Genomic DNA, 27,008 nt, shown 5'->3' with positions numbered 1-27,008 from the left:
TCAATACTTTGAAAATATAAAAACTTGATTTATTTGATAACACAAAAACATTTTTTTTAAATTGTATTAAAATTTGTCAACAAACCATACAGTGTTTATGCACACCACTTGCTGATTACCTGACAATCTTTCACCTTTTTAATTAAAATTAAATCAGACTGCATTCAGAGTAAATACCGTTTTATAATGAAGTTAGGGCTCCTCCCCCTCATCAATATGGGGGAATACGTGCCAGTCAGCCAAGTTATCTTTCAGGTGTAGTGTATCTTGAATTCAACTGCTTTGAGGATTCCCCGTTTTATGTTCAATACTGTACTCAAAACGGTAGTCATATACTACATTGTATGTTTGCCCTTGAGCCTCTATCTATAAATTAATCTGTTGTCATTTTTAGCATCACATAAACTGATTTACTAAAGTTTTTTGATCTACTCTGTCATGTGGTCAATGTGTGCACATTTATGTAACTTAGATATGAGGGATTTGAATTAAAGTGTAAAGTGAAAAACCTACACAGAAGCCACATTCCAGGCTACCAACATAGTCATGACTGAATTACAATTAATCAAGGAAATAAATGACCAAACCATCAGACAAGGATGTTTAATACAGGTATATATTACAATGTGCCATGTTATAAGTCAGATCTGTTTTAATAAAAAAATAAGCATTGGGGGAGAACGTGATACTTTTACCTTTTATTGTAAATTTAAATTCAACATTATCCACATTTACTAGCAATTAAAGACTTGTTAATTAAGCGTGTCAAGTTATCAGTTTTTCTCCTTTTTTGCTAAATGAACATTCAGTTCAGAAGTCAGGGAGTTAAACTGCAGTTTAGCCAGGAGGGTCGCAAGCTTGAGATGTTCACGTATGAGGCAAACCGTGGGGAGAGTACCAATATGAAGTGTAACAAGAACCTTGAGATGTTCACGTATGAGGCAAACCGTGGGGAGAGTACCAATATGAAGTGTAACAAGAACCTTGAGATGTTCACGTATGAGGCAAACCGTGGGGAGAGTACCAATATGAAGTGTAACAAGAACCTTGAGATGTTCACGTATGAGGCAAACCGTGGGGAGAGTACCAATATGAAGTGTAACAAGAACCTTGAGATGTTCACGTATGAGGCAAACCGTGGGGAGAGTACCAATATGAAGTGTAACAAGAACCTTGAGTGGTCGACATTGGCAAAGGTGACTAACCGCTTGTGCAAAAGATGTCATTATGATGTCATAAAAGTACGAGCAATTGAACACGACTGAGGGACTCTTTACAGTATGAGACAGTAACCGTGTTGTACAGTAGAGGATTCTCTCATCCTGTATTTGCCAATAAAGTCCTACTCTAAATATATTTTACAGTGATACTCCTCAAAAAATAATAGTTTCATCATTACAATTGGAATTGTTTTTCTTTGGGTCAAAGAAAAGGTGTGGGCTCACCACCATATTAATAAATATTGCACATACATTGAGACGTATTATGCTCCACCATCTCCTTTATGTACTACGTCGTCCTCCACATCCTATTTTGCCAATAATAATATCATGATTATCATCTATGTATTATACAGATTATGTTTTTAACAGTGTCTGTATAAAAGCATTCATAAAAGTAGACTTTTTTTCAGTGAGACCAAACCTTTTTTTGCCCCCCATTAATCTAATTTGTACAAAGACAATACAACGTCCAGTCATGCAATGTTGGGGTTTTCCATTTTGTTTGTTTTAAGCGTTCTGCATCTCCTTGCCGATCTTGTAGCTCAGGATCTTGTTCCAGTCGATCTTGGTGCGCGTCACGGGAAGCTGGCGGCGCAAGGCTTTGAAAGTGGTGTCCGACATGGTTTGGTAATTCTCGTTGATGGCAGTCTGGCGGGGTAAGAGAGGAGAGGGAAATTCATTTGGGCTGTCACAATAAGAACCACAATTGACAGGAATTGTCACACGGTGGTGGTTTCCAGAAACACTTGCCACTAGTTTGCCATCAACATTACTAGTCACAAAATATGATGCTTCAGTTTCTTGTGTTACAAATATTACAACAACTACTTTATAGGCACACGTGTCCATATCAAAGCTTTCCCAATCTCACACACCTGGTAGTCGTTCTCTGCAGCCTCAATGATCTTAATGAACTCCTTTGCAGTTGCAGCTTCGTTCTAGTGAAGAGGAACCAAGTGGAAATCAGGAAGTGAAGAGGTTCAAATAATAGATTGTCAAACATACATACTAACGTGCATGTACATGTTTTGACGTGTGTTTTCCACACGTATTCCATTTAGTGATGTACTCACAGAAATGGACATCGACTCCTGGACCTCTTTGTGGCTGACCAGCTGAACGTTGCCGTCTTCATAGTAATGAACCTACAACCAGACCGAGAGTAGTGTGTGATTAGTGTGCGATGGTCTGGAACTCAATTACCTAACACGCAACCATGCGCCCACACACACACCTGGATTTTCATGATGCCGGCCACTTGAGTGGTGGAGGAGCCAATTGTGAATTTCCACTCTGACCTCCAACGTCCGTTCCTTTACAAAGAGAAGAAATTAAGTATTTAGTACGTCTACAAGCTCTCAAAGTGTGTGTTGAGTGTTCTCTCACTCCCCCTCTATCCACTACACAGCAGTCTTTCCTAAGAGGTATCAGATCTTGTACAGAAGCTGTAAGATCATTATACTCAGGGAGCCTTAGGCTCAGTAAAACCCACCGCAAAGAGGATTGGCACGGCCCTTTTCCAATTATATTAACCTGATCAGGGCTGGCTCAACAAGGTAACGGGAGGCCAACAATCTCTAAACCAACAGGCACTGGTTAGCCAAGTAGCGAAAAAAGCAAGCTAAGATGGTGTTTGAACAGTGTTTAGCGCGTAAACCAGACAATAGAAGGTTTGCAGGCTAAACATTTTTGGATTCTGCCTGAAGGGAGTTTGACGCCATTTACATGACTAGAAATCTAAAATCAAACATACTTCATTCATCTCGCATCTTTAAATTCTAAAGTCCATACATACCAGAAGTTTTTTGGTTGAAACTGATGGCACTCGATACACACGATGATGGTTTGATGTCCGTCTATGGTTTTGCCATAAATCTAAAGGGAGATGACACATTTTCAGTGTACTTAGTTAATTCACATTACATGATAAAATGACAAATTTAACAGCGCAGGATCAAGAAGATGGGTGTTATGCAGCCCAGACGTACGGTGCAGACTCCGCTGGGGTAGTGCTCCTTGACGTAGGCCCGGACAGCACCATCCACAGCACTCCTCCAGCCCTCCATGGCGCCATCCACATCGTGGGGCCGTGGGTCACTGGCCTCCTTCCTCAGGTGGTCAAACTTAAAGGAGATCTTGTTTTTAGGGTCAAGGACTCGCCCATTGCCCAGGTCTCCATGCTCTGTGATTAAGACCTGGAGAGAGATTGAGGGGAGATCCGTAGGAAGGCAAGAAGAGGGAGATAAAAAGGGGAGGAAGAGTTGTGCTCTCCTTTATCACTCTGCCTCTTTTCCTGATCATCAGCGCATTCGGAAAGTATTCAGACCCCTTGACTTTTTCCACCTTTTGTTACAACCATATTCTAAAATAGATTCAATCATTTTTTTCATCCCTCAATCTACACACGATGACAAAGCAGGTCTCCATTTTTTTTAATCCCCCCAATAAAAATATACATACACACTACTGTTCAAAAGTTTGGGGTCAATTAGAAAATGTCCTTGTTTTTGAAAGAAAAGCACATTTTTTGTCCATTAATATATAAAATTGTTCAGAAATACAGTTTAAACATTGTTATAAATGACTATTGTAGCTGGAAATGCCAGATTTTTTATGGAATATCTACATAGGCCCATTATCAACAACCATCACTCCTGTGTTCCAATGACACGTTGTGTTATCTAATCCAAGTTTATCATTTAAAGGCTAATTGATCATTAGAAAACCCTTTTGCAATTATGTTAGCACAGCTGAAAACAGTTGTCCTGATAAAAGAAGCAATAAAACTGGCCTTCTTTAGACTAGTTGAGTATCAGCATTTGTGGGTTCGATTACAGGCTCAAAATGGCCAGAAACGAAGACCTTTCTTCTGAAACTCGTCAGTCTATTCTTGTTCTGAGAAATGAAGGCTATTCCATGCGAGAAATTACCAAGAAACTGAAGATCTCATACAGCGCTGTGTACTACTCCCTTCACAGACCAGCGCAAACTGGCTCGAACCAGAATAGAAAGAGGAGTGGGAGGCCCCGGTGCACAAATGAGCAAAAGGACAAGTACAGTGTCTAGTTTGAGAAACAGATGCCTCAAGTGCTCAACTGGCAGCTTCATTAAATAGTACCTGCAAAACACCAGTCTCAAAAACAACAGTGAAAAGGCGACTCTGGGATGCTGGCCTTCTAGGCAGAGATCCTCTGTCCAGTGTGTGTTCTTTTGCCCATCTTAATCTTAATTTTTATTGGCCAGTCTGAGATATGGCTTTTTAATTGCAACTCTGCCTAGAAGGCCAGCATCCCGGAGTCACCTCTTCACTGTTGAGACTGGTGTTTTGTGTGTACTATTTAAAGAAGCTGCCAGTTGAGGACTTGTGAGGCATCTGTTTCTCAAACTAGACACTAATGTACTTGTCCTTTTGCTCATTTGTGCACCGGGGTCTCCCACTCCTATTCTGGTTAGAGCCAGTTTGCGCTGTTTTGTGAAGGGAGTACAACATTTACAACATTAACAATGTCTACACTATATATATTTCTGATCAATTTCATGTTATTTAATGGAAAAAGTGATTCTCTTTCAAAAACAAGGACATTTCTAAGTGACTCAACTTTTGAATGGTGGTCGTAAAATAATCACACACACACACCTTATATAAATACTTAAGTATTTAGCTCGGGTGCATCCTGTTTCCATTGATTATCCTTGAGATGTTTCTACCTATGGTAAATTCAATTGATTGGACATGATTTGGAAAGGCACACACACACACAAACACCTGTCTAAATAAGGTCCCATAGTTGACAGTGCATGTCAGATCAAAATCCAGGCCATGAGGTCGAAGGAATTGTCCGTAGAGCTCCAAGACAGGATTGTGTCGAGGCACAGATCTGGGGAAGGGTACCAAAACATGTCTGCAGCAGTGAAGGTCCCCAAGAACACAGTGGCATCCATCATTCTTAAACAGAAGAAGTTTGGAACCACCAAGACTCTTCCTAGAGCTGGCTGCCAATCCAAACTGAGCAATCAGGGGAGAAGGGCCTTGGTCAGGGAGGTGACCAAGAACCCGATGGTCACTCTGACAGAGTTCCAGAGTTCCTCTGTGGAGATGGGAGAACCTTCCAGAAGGCCAACCATCTCTGCAGCACACCCAAATCAGGCCTTTATGGTAGAGTGGCCAAACAGAAGTCACTCCTCAGTAAAAGGCACATGACAGCCCACTTGGAGTTTGCCAAAAGGCACCTAAAGGACTCTCAGACCATAAGAAACAAGATTCTCTGGTCTGATGAAACCAAGATTGAACTCTTTGGACTGAATGCCAAGCACCAGGTCGGGAGGAAACCTGGCACCAGCCAGCCAGCAATGGTGGTGGCAGCATTATGCTATGGGGATGTTTTTCAGCGGCAGGGACTGGGAGACTAGTCAGGATCGAGGGAAAGATGAACGGACCAAAGCACAGAGAGATCCTTGATGAAAACCTAGTCCAGAGCGCTCAGGACCTCAGACTGGGGCGACGGTTCACCTTCAAAACAGGACAATGATCCTAAGCACTGTCGTGTCTGACTATCATTAAATGTTAAAAGACAGAATGAGAAAATAACAATGTGTAATTATTATTACGCGATTAAACTAATCATGTAAACTTTAATTACCTAGGAAGTCGGGGCACCATGGGAAAATGTTGAGTCTATTTCCCGAATCGACTCTCCAGAAATGTTCATATCTTATTGAGTACAGTCTTGTATTAATGTATTATTCCCTCATCAGTTGTCATTACTGAACGTCGCAAACCCTTAGATATCTGCACGAACCCTAGTATCCATAATGAATCAGCGATACACAAATTAGCTTAGTAAATAAATAATTAACTAACTAAACAAATCACAGAAATACATAAACAAACAACATAGTTATTGGTTACTAACACAATGCATTGATAAGTCCCTACTGGGCTAAACCGTAATGACGTCTTGGTAGAAAATGGAAAGGGGGTGGGGACAAATAAAAAGCGGGAAAGGCTAAATGGATTCACTACACAGAGTTGATAATTATATTCATTGAAATGCTAATCCTTTGCACATGAACGGCCGCTAATTTGCACATAATTGCAATGTATATATTTACGCCCGTATGTCGTTGTTGTCTTCTCTGTTGGAATCGCCGGTCCGTCTGCTGGAGAGTCCGTTCATCATAGAGTTTCTGGTTAACTTCCCCAGAAATCACAATGTCTTTCGTAGTTGTCGCTTTCTCAGCGTCTCTGGATAGTGTCTGTTGTAATGGATTCGTCAGGCGTACAGATGGTCGTTACATAGAATAGATGCTTCCGCGGTTGTCGGTATTCTCGTACTAGACTTACGTAATTTCCAGCTGCAGACCAGTAATTCTACGTCTAGGATTTGCTCTTATTCTGTAGTGATTGATAGTCTGAGTTTAACCATTTCCAGCCGAGTAGCCAACGTTACACGCTGTATGGTCTCCGTGGCCTATAAAGTTGTAGTTCTTAACCATTTCAACATGTAGCCACAGCTTCATGCTTTCTGGTCTAATGTAAATTTAGTCGGAAGTGGGTTTTATGCACTTCTGGGAAAAGGGGCGTTCCATGACGTCGATGCAATGTCAATGCTTACGTGGGCGTGGCCACTGATTTGGTTAACTATATGAAAACCCATATTTTCTCATTTAGAAGGTTAACATCACATTACATCTTTTCACAAAGTTTGTTTAATCACATACCCCATAATTAAGTGTACACAACCAAAGACACAGTAATGAGTGTTTCCTGTCCTTCATGAGCTCACCAAATGAAACACACTTGTCATGCCTGTCCCTTAAAATGTCCACGGACCACTCGCACACTCGAAAATATAAATATTGTTTAGTTATCCAAACTTTTGATGTCCAAGTGTTTCTCCGTGTTCCACAGTTTACATTCCAATCTCGAACACTACAGAGCACAGAGGCAGTATTTTATGACCGCCATAAAACAGTCGACTTCCCGCTCTCCCCCTCTATGAGAGAGAGCACGCTGTAGAGCAGACCCACTGTAACCTGATCCTTCAGATCTTTACAGGAGAGTTAACCTCCTGATGCTAGGGGTCAGATTATTATTATTATATATTTTTTTTAATAACGTTCAAGGTAAATGGACTATTTCTCAGGTCCAGATCGTAGAATATGCATATAATTTACAGATTAGGATAGAAAACACTCCAAAGTTTCCAAAACTGTCAAAATATTGTCTGTGAGTATAACAAAACTGATTCTGCAGTAGAAAACCTGAGGAAATCTAACCCGGAAGTGATTTTTTTATATTTTTTTAATCTGTGTTTCCTGGCCCGTCTTTCTTCCATTTAAAGGGGTATCAACCAGATTCCTTTTCCAATGGCTTCCTCAGGCTGTGACCAGGCTTTAGACATAGTTTCAGGCTTTTATTTTGGAAAAAAATATTTTATTGAATAGGTTACAGTCGAAATATTATCGATTATGTTTGTTAAAAACAACCTGAGGATTGATTATAAAAAACATTTGACATGTTTCTACGAACATTACGGATACTTTTTGGAATTTTCGTCGAACGGAACGAGGCTTTGGTTTTCTGAACATAACGCTCAACCCAAATGGCATTTTTTTGTTATAAAACTATTATTATCGAACAAAAATAACATTTGTTGTGTAACTGGGAGTCTCGTGAGTGCAAACATCCGAAGATTATCAAAGGTAAGCGATTAATTTTATTGCTTTTCTGACTTTCGTGACCATGCTAATTTGGGGCTAGCTGATGTAGCATTGATTGATACACTCACAAAAGCTTGGATTGCTTTCGCTGCAAAGCATATTTTCAAAATCTGACACGATAGGTGGATTAACAACAAACTAAGCTGTGTTTTGGTATATTTCACTTGTGATTGCATGATTATAAATATTGTTAGTAATATTTTGCACCCTGCAATTCAGCGGTTGTTTAGGAAAATGATCCCACTAAAGGGATCCGTAGCGCAGAGAAGTTAAGACATCACAAAGCCAAGACAACATAGTAGTGGCTTTGGGACAAGTTTGAGACAAGTGAGTGGGTGAGTGGCCCAGCCAGAGCCCGATCGAACATCTCTGGAGAGACCTGAAAATAGCTATGCAGCAACGCTCCCCATCCAACCTGACAGAGCTTGAGAGGATCTGCAGAGAAGAATGGGAGAAACTGCCCAAATACAGGTGTGCCAAGCTTGTAGCGTCATACCCAAAACTCGAAGCTGTAATCGCTGTGGCAAAGTACTGAGTAAAGGGTCTGAATACTTATGTAAGTGTGATTTGTTGTATTTGTAATAAGTGAAAAAAAACGAGTTAATTAATTTTATAATAAGGCTAACGTATCAAAATGTTGAAAAAGTCAAGGGGTCTGAATACTACCCGAATGCACTGTATTCCTAATACTCATTCTAGTGTGTGCTAACCAGAACAATTATTGGTGTATCATTGAGTTACCTAGGAAACACCACAACCACACTGATCTGGAATAGTACCACCATAGTACTAGAAGAGGAATTATTGTTTGTGTATAAAAACATAATACAATCAATATGCAACCAGGCTAATATTCAGTCCATTGAATAAAACATGATCCCTAAGGTGAGTCTGAAGGCACTAGGCTTCATCCCTTTATGTAGTTATTCTCAGAATCCATGACTAGAGCTGTTAATCCCTATTGTGGTTTGTTCCTAATGATACCAGGTCTGGAGTCACTAGCATCTATAGGCTTTGACTGGATAAAGGCTGTGCATGGTGAAATCTGTCTTGTTTCACTGTAGTCCTACCTGTTCGTCATATCTCTCTATTTTCACCGGGGTAAACTGGTCCACGTTGTACTGTGCAAAAGCACTAAAGAAACAGACAGAAACAGGTACAAGGTTAATCAGTGCCAATAATGAATTACTTCCTGGAGAAACAAAGACCTCATCTTTCTAGTTGGTTAATAATGTACTAATTCTGTTGATAGTTTATGACGTGAGCAGACCACGGGTCTATATTTCATCACTTACTGTGCTGCACCTTCCCTGAGCAGATTGTCATTGTTGAGCAGCAATCGTACATCTGTGGGAAGTACAGAACCACACGTCAGAGTTCAGAAACCTACAGCACACAGACACACAGGAGGATTCACATCAAATCACATCCCTCTTTATCATACATAAACATTCCAGTCACAGGACTAGCATGGGGACAAAACTCACAGACAGAGAAGGGCAACCAGTGGAGCACAAACACCATTGTAAATACAATTATTTATTTATTTTCCCTTTCATACATCAACTATTTGCACATTACTACAACACTGTACATAGCCAATAATACCATTTGAAATGTCTATTTCTTTTTATGTTGAGTGAAATGTTTACTGTTCACTTTGACTATTTCACTTGCTTTGGCAATGTAAACATGTTTCCCATGACAATAAAGCCCATGAGAGAGAGAGAAAGCACGAGAAATGTTTATTAATGTTTCCCTTTTGTTAATTGTATATTCCATTTGCTTTGGCAATGTAAACATATGTTTCCCATGCCAATAAGGCCCTTTATATTGAATAGAGAGAGACCAAAAGAGCGAGAGACCGACAGCGAGACCTGGTTCTCAAGAGAAGACAGGCTATGTGCACACTGCCCACAAAATGAGCTGTACTTCCTAACCTTCTGCCAAATGTATAATCAGAGACAAAATTTCCCTCAGATTACACAGACCCACAAAGAATTTGAAAACAAATCCAATTTTGATAAACTCCCATATCTATTGGGTGAAATACCACAGTGTGCCATCACAGCAGCTAGATGTGACCTGTTGCCACAAGAAAAGGGCAACCAGTGAAGAACAAACACCATTGTAAATACAATCCATATTTATGTTATTTATTTTCCCTTTTGTACATCGTTACAACACTGTATATATACACACACATACAATATGACATTTGAAATGTCTTCATTATTTTGATACTTCGTGAGTAATGTTTCCTGTTAATTTATATTTCAGAAGAATTTTTTTAAAACTTTTGTTTATTATCCATTTCACTTGCTTTGGCAATGTAAACATGTTTCCCCATGCCAATAAAGCCCCTTAAGGACCGGACCCTTTTTTTCAATTGTCGCCTGAAATGACATACCCAAATCTAACTGCCTGTAGCTCAGGACCTGTAACAAGGATATGCATATTCTTGATACCATTTGAAAGGAAACACTTTGAAGTTTGTGGAAATGTGAATGTAGGAGACACACACATATTAGATCTGGTAAAAGAAACGTATGTTTTTTTTCTTAGCATTTTCTTTTTTATATATATTTTTTTCCACCATCATCTTTGAAATGCAAGAGAAATGCCATACACATTAAGATAGGAGCCTAGGGGTAACTTAGATTTTGTCCACAAGATGGCAGCGTGTGTGCAAAGTTTCAGACTGATCCAGTGAAGAATTACCTCACTACACAATATTTTGCATCAAGTCTGCCAGGAGTTTGCCCAAATGTGCCAAATTGTTCAATTTATACATTTAAGTACATAACTATAGAGTATATACAAAAATGCTACGGTAATAGCATTGCCGTGATGCGTTTTGTTGTTGTGCACGATCCTCAAACAATAGCATGGTATTTTTTTTCCTGTAATAGCTACTGTAATTTGGACACTACAGTTAAATTCTTGTTAATCTAAGCTTTCTGCCCATATAAAGACATGTCTATGTCCCGAAAAGTTGGCTGTTGTATACAATGTTTTCTAGTCACATTATCGCATATTGAGCAACAACCGTCCCGGTAAAGGTTCAATTCAAATTGAGAGCCCTAGGATGAAGCTAAACCAGCCATGGCAAGTTCACACACTGTAAAGGGCTGTGAAGTCAAAGAGATGAAAGGGGAAGTGTTGACACTGTGTGTGTGTGTGTGTGTGTGTTGAGCTGTGAAAAGGAGGCACTCCGAGGTGACAAAGCTAATCATGGACGGGGGCAGGAGTATACACGCACACAGTCCTTGGAATTCCCCCTCTAAATAGTCTCTTCAAGCCCCCACTTGTAAGTCACCACTTTAACTGGGAGGCAGTGTTTTACTGTGTGCCAATGTGCTAAATAGTCCATGGTTTTGTCCCTCTCCGGTCGGCCCGTTTGTGTTCATACGCACTGGGCTGAAGCCTCAAGGCAGGGCTGCCCTACTGACCCAGAGAGTCAGGATGTTTCTCAAAATGCATATTACCATGCTCCAAGCACGCAAATTGTCCATATCAAAGTATGCGAAGCACGGAGGGCACTTTGAATGCGTACTCCCGTTTGTACATATTGAAGCATACATCTGACAGTATGCTAAGAAATATTATGCTAAATGTATTGAAATTTGAACTGAAGCAAAAATGAAAATTTTGCCTATTCACATCTCATATGTTGCAAGACTACAATATTTTATCTTGGTACGTTAATAAATATACAGTGTTAATTTTGGCATGTTTACCTGATCGCAAACCCATAAGTCAATAGGGCTTACTGGCTAGATACTACTGTTAGGTAGCCAGATCGCCACAAAGAATTGGTAACTACAAACGAAAAATGTACATCTACCTTGCATAACATTAGTTTTAGGTCATTTTTGCCTGTATAAATCACTGGCTAGCTAGATTATTACGATACACATATGTCTAACTAATAATTATGAAGTAAAACGTTTGCATTGAGTACATCTGGTTTTGTCGATTGTTGCCATTGTCCTGGCTGGAAGGTTTAGTGAATGGGGAGGTGCAGCATGAGGTACTACAGTAGGGGGAGTGCTTTCTCAAATGTAATGTTTTATGCGTTCTCCACACTCTCGTCCTCACAATAACGTACTCCAGAGAACGTCCTGGGAAAATGCACTCGGAGCATGAGTGTGGAGTACGGTAGTATGCATATTGAGAAACATCCTCAGTCTGGCTTTTGTGATGACTCTCTGTCATTCATTCTTTATGTTAGGAGCATAGTGCATGGTCTGATGGGGATTATGGGCCAGCGACTCAGTCTCTCCCTCTCAGAAATGCTCCGCAACAGGCTAGTAGACAACTAGACAGTGCATGTGGGTGTGAGACAGAAATATTGAGATACTGAGAGAGAAGTCTGTTCTGCAGTGTGTGGTTTCGAGATGCGAAGGGTTATCTGTGTCATATCATCTCAAGTGACACGCTCATCAGGATGCTGTGACTGGATGCTCTTCCAGTTATAACTATGGCATTACAGCAGGTAAATTGTGAGTTGTGGCGCTCAGACCAGTATCCTGACTTTGGGCGATAGACACACACAAACCCCCCCACACACAGACAAACTCTCACCATTGAAAACTTCGTTGAACTCTCCTGGTGGGGCGTGGATGACAAAGTTTGCTGCTATGCGTACCTACAAAACAGCAAGACAGACACTTTAAAGCTGACATCCGCATCACCGGCTTATTTGTTATTGCTTTGTTTATGAAACAGAGGAGCATCATGGTAAAAAAAAAAAGAGAGAAAAGGTGCCTGGTTATAATCCGGCCCAGTGCTATTTCAGTACACTCATCTATCAAATAAACATACAAAAACAGCATACTCTGCTGTTCTATAGCATGTGCAATAATTTCCAAGGTAAAATAACTCAAATCTGTTTGTTATTTAAAGTAATTTCTTTGTAATGTCACAACGATAGATATCAGGTAGATGTATTTATCCATTTATTGTCATTTGGCTTTGGTTTCACTTGGTTTCAGTAGACAGAGGATCCCCTCTTATCATGATTACGTTAATCAGTTATTAAAAACATTGTCAATAAGGGGAAGTGCGAAACACACAAGCAACCCCTCTAACCCCACCTAATGAGAACTGAATTTTCTGTTTCTAAGCCCAAAGCATGGACAAATACAGTGGGTTTACAACCACAATTCTCACTTCTCAGCCACCAGGCACCCAGGGAGTTGTTCTCTCTTCTTAACATAACTGTCTGTCCCCTGCTGCACCACATTTCCTGTTTGGAGGTCACATGTGAAACTGTCAGCGCAGGGCAGGCAGCCCCTCCCTCCTCTGGTGCCTCATGACCATATAAGGGCATGGAAATGTGCTGAGGAGCCTAGTAGTGAAGTGCACCCCTCCCTCGCTCTGCTAGGGGTAGGCTAGTCTATGTCCCTGTTCCCCACCTCCCCTGGACTGACAGGCTGGGAAAGTGTGCCTCTCCCTGGGGCCCTTATTAGTGGTCTGCATGAGAGCTTTGGTTCCCAGCGCGGCTGCAGATTGATTCTCACTAATGAGTGATGATAGGGTGAAAGCAAGAGAGGTGCTCTGGGATTCTTGTGTGTCTTCATTGCTGCTGGCCTTGCTCTGGGAAAAAATAAAATAAAGTGTTCATTGCTACAATGGAGCCATTTGGATCAGGGCTCCCTTATTATGCTTCAGAGCAAAGTAAACACACGTTCCCGTAGTGGCGCTGCAGTGTTATCTGCTATGCTCAGTTTAAACTAGCTGACGACCGCTCAACAGATAACTGATAACTGGTCACGCGATTTACTAGCAACAACATGGAGTCACCATCAGTCAATACTGGTAAAAATGTTACATTCTGGAAATGCTTACCTTTACAACTGCGGTCATTCTGCAGGGTGCTGAAATTCATAATTTTAATAAAACTTAGAATACAACTGACTTTTTCCTAATTGGTGTTGCTCAACTGGAGACGTAACTTAGCTGCCTTGATGTACTACGTAAACAGATTCAATTGGCACAAATTGGGAAATAGTCGGTGATTGTATTCAAAAGTTTAATAGTATGAATTTCAGCACCCTGCGGAAGAACTGTAGTTGTACAGATTAAACATAGGTAAATGTAAGCATTTTAACATTTAAAATCTGTCGTTCTGCCCCTGAACAAGGCAGTTAACCCACTGTTCCTTGGCCATTATTGTAAATAAGAATGTTCTGAACTGACTTGGCTAGTCAAAAGGTTTAAAAAATAAAATAAAAATTGTCGCTAGCAAATAACGCGATCAGTTATCAATACTCAACTCCGCCTCGATATAACAGAGTTGAGCTTTCCTCAGCTACATGTACACTCAACTCTGCTCTTATAGCCTAGCATCGTGAGATGCTGTGCCCTTTTATTTCACTGCTACTCTTAGTCAGGTCTATATTGTAAGAGAATTTCGTCTTAAAATGTAGTGACACTAACACAAGACGTCTGTTGGACGCAGTGTTGCCAACTAATTTTCAGGGTAAGTTGCTAGAGGCAGGTTGATTTGCTGCTAAAAGTTGCTAAAATGACGTTGTGATGTCATTGCGTGATAACGTAAAACTGCGTCATTACGTAGAATACACAATAACGTTACTTAAATTGACTGGCCATCTCGGCCAAAAATATGATTTGACATTTGTTGAGGTACAGACTCCCACTCTTTTCTGTACAATTTGGATTGAGACATGTTGATTGATGTTGTAAGTTCTATTCAAGATCAAACATTCGTGACCAACTATATTCATTTGGCTCTTAGAACCCATACTACTGCTGCTGCAGTCAGCCATCAATGATTTGCAATTTACTGAAATTGCTGCTGGCCTTCTGCTGACGTCACTCACAATGCACTTTTGCAGCCACAACGTGTTTTGTGACTGAGTGTGTGACAGAGAAAATCGTTTTTGTGTCATTTAGAAGGAAAATACGTGCATTTTAGCGTTTGAGTCACTTTTCAAAAGTTGCTAAAAGTTCAAAATACATTTTTAAAAGTAGCTAAATTTGTTGCTAGGTGCTGTTTGAAAAAAAAGTTGCCAGGTTAGTCTGACAAGTTGCTAAATCTAGCAACAAAATTGCTAAGTTGGCATCACTGGTTGTGCATGAATAAAATACATGATGCACTTAAATTAGGACTCTATTTGGGTGATTCTCATGAAACTTATTTAAACCATGTCAGTAGTTAGTTACTAAACCATGGTCCATGATGCAGCTGTTTCACCAGCTGACTTCCTGGTTAAAAATGGGCTCAATAAATGACTATCAATTCAGTGTAATTCACTGGCCCATAATAATAATAATATCATAATCACTTGGCCATCTTTATTCTTTAACAGAGTGTGTGTGTGTCATAACAGGAGACAATGCAGGTATTGTTCAGACAGAGCAAACACACTAACTGTTCTTCCACATTATATCACAACTTTATTGAATTGAAACTGATTTACTGAAGTGAGAAGTGGTAAGAGGCATGCTGGGATTGCTTTGAGGGTCTTTTTGCACCCCACCATAGTGAAGATCAAGGAGTCGGACTAGGTGAGACTGAAGAGAGGAAGGCTAGAAGTTAGCCAGCTGACCTGACAGTGACAGAGGTAGCCTGGGACAAGGGGGGCACTGGTGTCACCTCAGTAGGGCTAGCCTGAAAAAGCCTCTGAAGGAAATTGACAGACTTGTGACACTCACTTTAAATCTGACAGCTAATGATAATACCATTCAAAGCTAAAAGGGTAAGTGGAGTGGTCATGTTTCATTGAGTGCTACTGTCTACCCTGCAGTAACATCAGTAGAAACGAGAAGTGAGGAAAGGACCAACAATTACTTGGATACTTCGTATGTTTAGTAAAGGCCTACTGCCTCATATGGCTGCAGCATGACAATCTAGTAGACGACATTTAAACTGAAATCACTTGGCGTCAGAGACAAAAATAATTCATCAAGACTATCTGAATAACTACACTATTAGGCAAACACTGATGGTGGCAACCTTTATAGATATTTGCCATGTCCTTTATTAGAGATGCTGCTGTGTCTCTGACTAACTGGCTGTTTGGTGTGAGAGAGCTGGAGCTGTCGTGTCCACAGAATTAAATACTTGATCTTGTGACGCTAGGTTTGGATCACACCCACTCCCAGGCACACACACAATGAGGTCATTTCACAGGAACACTGAGAACAGACCGGCTCCAAGAAGGATTTTGTTTTTGACACTTCCATCAACTCCCAACAAAGGACTTAAATCATCTTGTTTCAAATTTGGCCATGGAATTAGACACCCACCCTACTCGCTATAATCTTATAAAACACACTTTGGCCTAGACGATAGCCTAACACATTCACAAAGCCATGCATAAGTACACACACACACACACAGAGAGACCCCCTGCAGGAGCCTAGTGTTTGTAAGCTCCTGGGCAGACAGTCACCAGCTGTTCTCTCTGTGTTCTCTATCCTCCAGTGATGTGTTTCCCCACATTCACACTCCCAGGAGCATCTGTTATTCCAAAACACACAACTCTAGAGCACCGTCCCTAATCCCAGAATCACACTTCTTATCAGGACACTCCAGAACCCTAAACCATGAGGGAGGAGGTAGGGGTGTATCTGGCCTGCAGGCATCCTATAGATGTATACTCCAGGGGACTAAATCCTCCATCCTGGCACCTCTCCATATTTGTGATAAATGAATAGGCACCTTGAGCACAGTACAACTAGAAAAACAATACATGGGTAGCCAGCATAGGGTCTTCTGTCCTGTCACAACCATTGAGGCGATGAGAAGAATAGCCACAAATAAAGAAGATAATCACCCCCATAATGTCCCTGGAAGTAACTTGACCAGAACCTCTAAAATAAAAAAATTGGGCAAAGGACACAAACACACATCTACCATTGAGCTGTTTATAGTCACTCTTCCACAAATCTTCATCTTTGAACAACTTGAGACCAGTGACATTCTAGCCCTTGGTCTTGTTACGGTTAGTTTGACAAATGCAGATAGTGTTTCCCTTACCAATACTACTGCCCGACGCCTAAACAAATTCACAATTAGGCTAGTTCATTCTTGTTTCAACTGAATGTTATTGCGGTTTTAGGGCCCTATAAAATGTTTTATTTTTTGCCTGATTCCATTGTGTTTTTCCAGGTTTCTGTTTAAAGATAAAAGCTAAAAATATCACACTTTTAATAGAAAAACAAATAAATGTAATGTTCTAAGTCCACAATAATGCTTAAACCACATCAGGACACCACTTGAGGTCTGGGAAAAATCTAAGACATTTTGAAATGAGGTTGTATTGTTTGGTTAGTGGTGTTTCTATAGCACTCATGTGATTGCAGAGTTTCCAAAATAAATGACCACTGGATTGTAGAAAATGATATTCTGCCAGGTAGGTCTAGGCTACATTGTAGTTAACATTTAAATTGAGAAGGTTTTTGGGAAGCCTTTCCATCTACCAGCAGACAGTTATCATTAGCATTGTCGTTAACGGCTACACAAGGTGTAGACTAGACATACGCACGACACACAGACAGGGGCATCCCTGTGCTCTTTCAGAAAGTTGCAGCAAAATACAAATCACTGGTTCATTTTGTTCATGTCTTATGATTAACTTGGGTAAATTAATGGATTTTCGAAAAAGTTCAATACATTTAGTTCTCCGCAATGCAGATTGTATAGGGCCCTACTGTTTGCACTGCAGGCCTGACTGTTGCTTTGGGCTGGGGGAGCTAAAGCACCCTGCTGCCAAGATAAGAGATCCAGAAGCAACACAGCAAATAGATTGTGAACACTTTGGAATAAACAGATCTTCTGTATTCCACCCCAGAGTCATACTGTAGCAGGCCCAGGCTATATGTGGAGCTGTTTGCACACTGAATAGCACCACCAGGGTTGTTTCTCCTGCACATCCAAATCTATCACAGCAGGGAAGACACGTACAGACAAGAGAAGTGTTCCTTAGGCCCTGCATTCTTCACAAACACACACACAGGAGAAGTAGGCCAATACTACAGAAATCATGATGTTTACTGTGTGGCTGTAAGTCCAGCCATGATAACCATGGTTTGTTTATTAGAGTAGGATACTTGACAACAATCTCCTGTAAAAAGTCAAAGATTACTTTGTCATTTAGCCTAACACCCAAACATTGTTCTCAGTTTCAAAGTAAGCCATGTTAAAATGGCTGAGGTTTAAAATAGTCACTAAAAGTCAGGGTGGAGCAGACACTTGCAGACAGTGATACAGTGGTCAAGTAGATATATGAGGGTGACACCAGAGAGACAGCCCTGGGGCTGGGCAGTTATATCTGTAGTTTGCAAGCTCGATTGCTACTGGCTCTGTGAGGCTGCACTTAACCTTCCCATATGAACCCATCTATAGGCAATCTTCGAGCCCACTCACTGAGCTAGGCGTACATAGTAGAGGTCGACCGATTAAATCGGAATGGCCGATTAATTAGGGCCGATTTCAAGTTTTCATAACAATCGGAAATCTGTATTTTTGGACACCGATTTGGCCGTTTTTTTTTTTTTACACCTTTATTTATTCTTTATTTAAACTAGGCAAGTCAGTTAAGAACCCATTCTTATTTTCAATGATGGCCTAGGAACGGTGGGTTAACTGCCTCGTTCAGGGGCAGAACGACAGATTTTTACCTTGTCAGCTCGGGGGATTCAATCTTGCAACCTTACAGTTAACTAGTCCAACGCTCTAACCACCTGATTACATTGCACTCCACGAGGAGCCTGCCTGTTACACGAATGCAGTAAGTCAAGGTAAGTTGCTAGCTAGCATTAAACAATCAATCAATCATAATCATTAGTTAACTACACATGGTTGATGACATTACTACTTTATCTAGCGTGTCCTGCGTTGCATATAATCGATGCGGTGCGTATTGTTGCTCCAATGTGTACCTAACCATAAACATCAATGCCTTTCTTAAAATCAATACACAGAAGTATATATTTTTAAACCTGCATATTTAGCTAAAAGAAATGCAGGTTAGCAGGCAATATTAACCAGGTGAAATTGTGTCACTTGTCTTTCGTTCATTGCACGCAGAGTCAGTGTATATGCAACAGTTTGGGCCGCCTAATTTGACATAACATTGAAGGTTGTGCAATGTAACAGGAATATTTAGACTTATGGATGCCACCCGTTAGATAAAATACGGAACGGTTCCGTATTTCACTGAAAGAATAAACGTCTTGTTTTCGAGATGATAGTTTCCGGATTCGACCATATTAATGACCTAAGGCTCATATTTCTGTGTGTTATGTTATAACTAAGTCTATGATTTTATAGAGCAGTCTGACTGAGCGATGGTAGGCAGCAGCAGGCTCGTAAGCATTCATTCAAACAGCACTTTCGTGCATTTTGCCAGCAGCTCTTCGTTGTGCTTCAAGCATTGCGCTGTTTATGACTTCAAGCCTATCAACTCCCGAGATTAGGTTGGTGTAACCGATGTGAAATGGCTAGCTAGTTAGCGGGGTGCGCGCTAATAGCGTTTCAAACGTCACTCCCTCTGAGACTTGGAGTGGTTGTTCCCCTTGCTCTGCATGGGTAACGCTGCTTCGAGGGTGGCTGTTGTCGATGTGTTCCTGGTTCGAGCCCAGGTAGGAGCGAGGAGAGGGACGGAAGCTATACTGTTACACTGGCAATACTAAAGTGCCTATAAGAACATCCAATAGTCAAAGGTTAATGAAATACAAATGGTATAGAGAGAAATAGTCCTATAATTCCTATAATAACTACAACCTAAAACTTCTTACCTGGGAATATTGAAGACTCATGTTAAAAGGAACCACCAGCTTTCATATGTTCTCATGTTCTGAGCAAGGAACTTAAACATTAGCTTTCTTACATGTCACATATTGCACTTTTACTTTCTTCTCCAACACTTTGTTTTTGCATTATTTAAACCAAATTGAACATGTTTCATTATTTACTTGAGGCTAAATTGATTGTATTGATGTATTATATTAAGTTAAAATAAGCGTTCATTCAGTATTGTTGTAATTGTCATTATTACAAATAAATAAAATAAAAAGATTTTTTTTTAATTAAAATAAAATTAAAATTAAAAATAGATACAAATAAAAAACGGCCGATTAATCGGTATCGGCTTTTTTTGGTCCTCCAATAATCGGTATTGAAAAATCATAATCGGTCGACCTCTAGTTCTCCGGAAAGCCTTCAATGCCATTAGGCTAGGCCACATTGTTGCAATTGCTGGGCTCTGAAAGACAAACCACTGCATTGTCTCTAGCTAAGGCTTTTCCATGGTACGCTCTGGCACTTTGAGCAAGTTCAAGCCTCACTTGGGTATATCAACACAGACTGGCATTTTAAAAGATGACATGTACGCAACTTCACATCTGGCAGTGCTAAGAAACAGCGGTAGGATACGATACGTTCAGCAGCATCTCTTTAGTGGAGCGCAAACAGACTAATGCCAATCTCCTCTGATGCGCGTCTCTGCCGTAACAAGGAAGCTGGCAGGCCTGCCACGTAAGGGCACTTAAGGGAAAATGGCTTGACGACTATGGCGTTGACTCTTCCTTCCTAAATCATTTAAAAATGTAGACTTTGTTTGTTCAAATGTTCACTAAAACCCAGAGGGGCAACTCTGTCTTCCCTAAATATCACAGTGATGTTAATGGTTAGGAAAGCCGAATCTGGAAAAGCAATCCACCCCAAGAAATAAAGATCAGTCCCTAGCAGCAAATATAATATAATATAAGGTCTCACAAAATTTGTCCATTTGGTTATTTTAAAAAAAGGACTTGTTTATGACTTTTGCATCTACACCCATGGCAGCTGTTTCCTGACAGCTAGCTGGCTGTCAAGGGATGTGAGATAACGAGACAAGGCAAGTGTCAAAACACACATTAATGCATCACATTAATGCATCATTAGCTCCTCAGACACAGTACCTTCAGAAAGTATTCACACACCTTGACTATTTCCACATTTTGTTACATTACAGCCTGAATTTAAATGGATTAATTTACATTTGTCACTGGTCTATACACAATACCACATAATGTCAAAGTAGAACTAGATTTTTTGAAGTTGTTTAAAAAATATAAAGACTGAATTGGCTTGAGACAATAAGTATTCATTCCCTTTTATGGCAAGCCTAAATCAAAAATGTGCTTAACAAATCACATAAGTTGCATGGACCCTGTGTGCAATAGTGTTTAACATGAATGACTACCTCATCTCTGTACTCCAAACACCCAATTATCTGTAAGGTCCCTCAGTAGAGCAGCGAATTTAAAACACAGATTCAACCACAAATACCAGGGAGGTTTTACAATGCCTCGCAAAGAAGGACACCTATTGGTAGATAAGTACAAATAAAGCAGATATTGAATATCCCTTAGACCATGGTGAAGCTATTAATTACACTTTGGATGGTGGATCAATACACCCAGTCATTACAAAGATACAGGTGTCCTTCCTAACTCAGCTGCCGGAGAGTATGAAAACCGCTCAGCGATTTCACTAGGAGGCCAAGGGTGACTTTAAAACAGTTACAGAGTTCAATGGCTGTGATAGGAGAAAACTGAGGATGGATCAACAACATTGTAGTTACTCCACAATACTAACATAATTGACAGAATGCCTGTACAGAATACAAATATTCCAAAACATGCATCCTGTTAGCAAAAAGGCTCTAAATACTGCAAAAAATGTGGTATTCTTGTTCTAAATACAAAGTGTTATGTTTGGGGGAAATCCAATACACCGCTGAGTATCACTCTCCATATTTTCAAGCATAGTGGTGGCATCATGTTATAGGTATGCTTATAAATCATTAAGGACTGGGGAGTTTTCAGGATTAAAAAAAAGAAACAGAATTGAGCTAAGCCCAGGCAAAATCCTAGAGGAAAACCTGGTTCAGTCTTTCCACCAGACACTGAGATTAATTCACCTTTCAGCAGGAAAATAACCTAAGGCCACATTTTTTATGTAACCTTTATTTTAATAGGCAAGTCAGTTAAGAACAAATTCATATTTACAATGAAGGCCTACCGGGGAACACTGCCTTGTTCAGGGGCAGAGTAACAGATTTTTACCTTGTCAGCTCGGGGATTCGTTCCAGCAACCTTTCGGTTAATGGCCCAACGCTCTAACCACGAGGCTACCTGCCGCCCTACACTGGAAGTCTACACTGGAGTCGCTTATCAAGAAGACAGTGAATGTTCCTGAGTGGCGAGTTACAGTTTTGACTTAAACCTACTTGAAAATATATGGCAAGACCTGAAAAGCAATCAAGCAATGATCAACAACCAATTTAACAGCGTTTAAAAGAGACTCACAGCTGTAATCGCTGCAAAAGGTCCTTCTACAAAAATGTACTCAGGGGTGTGAATACATAAGTAAATGAGATATTTATGTTTTTTTTTTAAATGTATGGAAAATGAACTACATGTTTCAACTTTGTCATTATGGGGTATTGTGTATAGAAGGGTGAAAGAAGATCTATTTAACCCATTTTGAATTCAGGCTGTAACAACAAAATGTGGAATATGTCGAGTGGTATGAATACTTTCTGAAGGCACGTCTTTAGATAAATTCAATTGAGACACTAGAACAGCTGGTTGGCTGCTGAAAGAGTTTCCCTAGCATGAGAAGACTTACATGGCCTAAATAGCATTACTTGTGTTGTATTCGTACTACCTGACAACAGTGATGCACTGTAGCTAACGTTAGCTAGCTAAAATATGTGTGGGGATATCATGAGTGAAGCCAGCTAGACTTTAAGTTGTGGTTTACTGGGTCGGGTGTGGGGGGGACCTGACAGTACTGGAAATGTTATGTTACATCTCGGCGACATATGGTGGCTCAGTCCTTACACTCAACCCACAATAATTAACGTGCTAGCATGATTAGCTAATGTCTGTGACTGATGGGGAAGAGGGAGCCACACCCATTGGACGATGCCCTGTCAAAATCCTAATAAACTTCTGACCTTAAGATGTCGTGGACAAACTAGTTGAAGATGAATAATGTTGAACATTGATCTGAAGTAATTTATTGTGCAGTGTGGTGGTTAATTTACTGCTATTCCTTTTAAGGAAATGAGAATGTACAGCCAACCCGCGATACTGTTGTCATCTCAGTTTAGCTAGCTTTCTAGTGACAATGATATCATGCTAGCCAGCTTGGCTTTGCAATATTTAAATCCGAGATTCAACACTAGTCATATCCGTCACACACAAACAGCAGTAAATTGCACATGACCAGTATATCGTGCAACAAATACAGAACACTAACAGGGCGTGTAGAGATCGAGGTGGAGACTTGCTTAAACGTTATCTGCTCATTCGTGAGAAGTTGAAGACATGATCACACAAAGCGACAAAGAAACAAATTACAACACAGCGTTGGTTACAAGATTCACGATTGGGGGGGGGGGGGGTGAGATGTTAGCGTTGGTTTATTTGTTATACGCTGCATGGTTCCTATTTCAGAGATAGGACCGTACAAGGAGTCTCCATTTGAGATTCGCAAAGGAGCGGAAGTTAGGCAGAGGCTGCCGAGCTAAAAATATAGACTAGCAGAGCGAGAAATCGCGGTTTGTTTATACAGCGTTTATGCACAGTAGAGTAATATTTTTAATAAACGCACACATACCTACATTATATCATATGTCATCCAATCAAGAGATGCTAAAAATGGCATCTTACCTTCTCCTCATCAGATAACTGCTCTTCATGATCCGCCATCTTTTCTTCCGGCACCACCAGCTTGTAGAAGCCACATACGACGTCATCAAATGGGAGGATTCCCACAATTTCGGCAACAAATGCCGCATTCATATCCTAGTCAGAACTACAAAACTCGGACATTTCCGACTGATGAATTTTTGAACGCGGCACGTGTATATCTACAACCAGTTAGCAAGTTGGAAAGATCAGAGTTTTCCAATTCTGACTAGTAAATGAACGCGACAATATTAGTTGCTTTTGATTGGTGTGCAGGCCTATTAAAAACTGTATGTCGCTTCACCAATCAGGGATGAATTGTTATTGATAAGCAGTGTAGTCCTCCTTTGTTAAGTGTTTTGAACATACAGCCCATGGCTTTGAAAGGTTTGGAAAAACTAAATGGCATTCAAATAACAGCTGTAAATTGTATTGCACTTTTATAAGTGTCTTAAAAGTGCTAAATTAGAATGGATTATCTGTCAAATTTCCACGATTTTACTGAGATACAGTTCTTATAAGGAAATCAGTCAATTTAAATAAATGCATTAGGCCATAAATTATGTATTTCACATGATTGGTAATACAGATATGCATCTGTATACACCTTTCAAAAAAAAAAATTTAAGTAGGGGAGTGGATCAGAAAACCTCATGCATCACAACACATCTCCTTCGCATGGAGTTGATCAGGCTGTTGATTGTGGCCTGTGGAATGTTGTCCCACTCCTCTTCAATGGCTGTGCAATGTTGCTGGATATTGGCGGGAACTGGAAGAGCTGTTTTACACGTTGATCCAGCACATCCCAAGAGCACACATCTCCAGCGTGCCAGTGGCCATCGAACATGAGCATTTGCCCACTGAAGTCGGTTATTTTAGTGGCCTTTTATTGTCCCCAACACAAGGTGCATTTGTGTAATGATCGTGCTGTTTAATCTGCTTCTTGATATGCCACACCTGTCAGATGGGTGGATTATCTTGGCAAGGAGAAATGCTCACTAACAGGGATGTAAACAAATTTGTGCACAAAATATGAGACAAATATGCTTTTTGTGCATATGGAACATTTCTGGGATCTTTCATTTCAGCTCATGAAACATGGGACCAACACTTTACATTTTGCGTTTATATTTTTGTTCAGTATATTCAGTGGCAACCCTTTATTTTGAGCCCCACCTGTTTAGCAAAAAAATATATAATAAAAAAATCTAGATATTTTGGCATTAATACATGTCAAAAATCAGTTGGCAAACAATGTCATTTAAAAAAATTATTTTAGTTAATAAAGCCACATACAAACATTGTTTCTTTTTTGCTTTCTTGAGTAAGAAGCCTCCAAAATGCAGGTGTATCAGCCTAGATCAGCGCTTTCTGTGGTGCTGGGGCAGCAAGCGGAAAATACAGAGCGTAGGGGTTGGTAATGTTCTCTAGTTGCGCCGTGATTGGCTCAGTGTTCTGTCACTCATGGGGACACTACATCACCGCAAAATCTACAGGGAGAGCTTGAAAATTCAAGCCCCTTGGGTGCTGTGATAGATTTACATTAGAAGTGACAATCCAAGAAGGCTCAAGGTCATTGGCCACAGATCCATTTACCTCAAATCACGTTATATCTACAGTAGCTCTGACTGGATACTTTCAAAATCGTAGCTAGCAGTCATCATGAATCAAGTCGACAATCTACTGGCAAATTTGTTCAATTCTTGTCATATGAAGAGAAAATATAGATCAAACGTATCGGTGCTCATTGGACATAAACAATACACAACCATTTGGAAATCGCAAATTCAACCATGAGTGATTTGGAAGGAATCAGTGGCTAACTGCAAGAGTTACAAAGCAATCAATAGCCTGATTTTCAGTGGAGAGGGTGTGTGGTCCAAGTCTGGGTTTAAGGGTCTCTTTTCCAAGCTTAAAAAATAAACATTCACATGCAACACCATGGGCCAGAAAAGGTTGAATACATTGGCTATGCTGTCAATCCAGCATGACTTCTGCCACGTTCAAAACACCTGGAAACTCAGAACTGGGAAATCTCAGACTTCAGTGAGTTCAAGCCAACTGGGAACTCGGAAAAAAACTAGCTCCGACTGGGAAAATACGTTTTGAACGGTCATCCAACTCGGAATTCCATGTCGGGAACTCAGGCGTCTTTCTAGAGCTTCGACCTGAAGATCACTGACATCATGATTCAATCTTGTTTTTTTCTGATTTTCCAGTTGTCTTGAAAGCACCATAAATCCAGAGAATGTAAAACTTTTATGCCCACAAGAAGGACTGCTGCGTCACCTTCCTTTTCAATTGAGTCCATAAATGATGTAATATGTAATATGCCATGGAGACATGTATACTGTAGCTAAGAAAGTAATACTAAGTGTATGTTGTGTAGCAAGTCGTTAGAAGCCCATGTGCCTCACCCTAATAAATGGTCCCTTTCCCCTCATAACTTAGCCAACTGTTCTGACTTGGTGGTGTACATAGCCTGTTTTAGAGAAATGTCATCATCGAATATTGTAAGAGCTTTCATTGTCTGTTTATATGCTCCCTTTATTTATCCTACCTTTTTTTAAATAAAATGTCAATTTAACCAGGTAGGCAAGTTGAGAACAAGTTCTCATTTACAATTGCGACATCTTACTTGGTGTACAAGGAGAATACTGTAAGAACGGCCAATGTTCTCAATTCTGTCGCTGTACATTTAAAAAGTTCTGAACAAATAGTTATATTGACTACATCCGTCTTAGCTCACTCATTAATGTCTTTATCGAAATTACAGATTAATTATCCACTCATCGTTCCCTTATGCCATAGTTTGTACATTTCAATTGTCAGTACAAACCACATTTGTTTATGCAAGTCAGCCATATCAGCTATGTTTTTAAAAAAGGCAGTAAATGAGGCTGAATTAACTGTTTCGCTGCCAGACAAGGCTCCGCTGATAGGCAGGTGTAGCAGTGGTAAGGATTCACTCCATGGTGCTGAAAAGAAAGCTCTGCTATTATGACAGCTTTATGTAGGCCCAAACAGTTTGTTGGCAGTGTTTGTCACTGTTATAGCGGAATTAATGTAATGTTTAGTGTTTTGTATAGTGGCTTTGCTGGCATGCATCCCCCCAAAAAAAATTTGTTTGCCCCACCAACATTAACATGCTAAAATCGCCACTGAGTATATTAATCGTATATTTGACCACATATGCAGTATGTGGATTATTTCCTACAGCACCATGCATGCTTTAATTCTTCCCACTAGATGGTACTGTAATCCTGCATTGTGTATTAGCTGTAAAAAGCATAAATCTCCATCACCCATGCTCATTTTACCTGTGAATCTTACATGAGAAAGGCC

At 40.2% G+C, this 27,008-nt stretch overlaps 1 protein-coding gene across 2 annotated transcripts; it reads right to left on the bottom strand.

The window, feature by feature from the left end:
• Positions 1 to 589: 589 nt before the first annotated feature.
• Positions 590 to 23,792, bottom strand: LOC139584366 (F-actin-capping protein subunit alpha-2). Of its 2 annotated transcripts, XR_011676752.1 has the most exons (11): positions 23,646 to 23,792; positions 12,534 to 12,597; positions 9,242 to 9,293; positions 9,017 to 9,080; positions 3,212 to 3,418; positions 3,019 to 3,098; positions 2,458 to 2,536; positions 2,297 to 2,368; positions 2,099 to 2,161; positions 1,173 to 1,871; positions 590 to 920 (listed from the first exon to the last, which is right to left on the bottom strand). XR_011676752.1 is itself a non-coding variant. In XM_071416100.1 (10 exons), exons 1-10 carry the CDS (start codon positions 23,775 to 23,777, stop codon positions 1,731 to 1,733), a joined length of 954 nt encoding a protein of 317 aa, XP_071272201.1. In that variant the 5' UTR covers positions 23,778 to 23,792; the 3' UTR covers positions 590 to 1,730. The 2 variants fall into 2 exon arrangements, 1 of the variants encoding a protein (XP_071272201.1); XM_071416100.1 differs by having other exon boundaries at positions 590 to 1,871.
• Between the last annotated feature and the right edge of the window lie 3,216 nt (positions 23,793 to 27,008).

The sequence above is a fragment of the Salvelinus alpinus genome, chromosome 9, assembly GCF_045679555.1.
Source record: "Salvelinus alpinus chromosome 9, SLU_Salpinus.1, whole genome shotgun sequence".
NCBI lineage: Eukaryota > Metazoa > Chordata > Actinopteri > Salmoniformes > Salmonidae > Salvelinus > Salvelinus alpinus.
The sequence above is the reverse complement of the archived record's forward strand: the minus strand, read 5'-3'. Positions and strand labels throughout refer to the sequence as shown.

What these genes read in the sequence shown, in the direction of transcription:
- LOC139584366 (XM_071416100.1), bottom strand. Translation starts at nt 23,777, where the DNA reads ATGAATGCGGCATTTGTTGCCGAAATTGTGGGAATCCTCCCATTTGAT. An exon ending in TAGAGAGATATGACGAACAG is followed by an intron (nt 3,419 to 9,016) that starts GTAGGACTACAG and finishes ATCTCTCTCCAG; the next exon opens with GTCTTAATCACAGAGCATGG. An exon ending in CCGGCATCATGAAAATCCAG is followed by an intron (nt 2,369 to 2,457) that starts GTGTGTGTGTGG and finishes GTCTGGTTGTAG; the next exon opens with GTTCATTACTATGAAGACGG.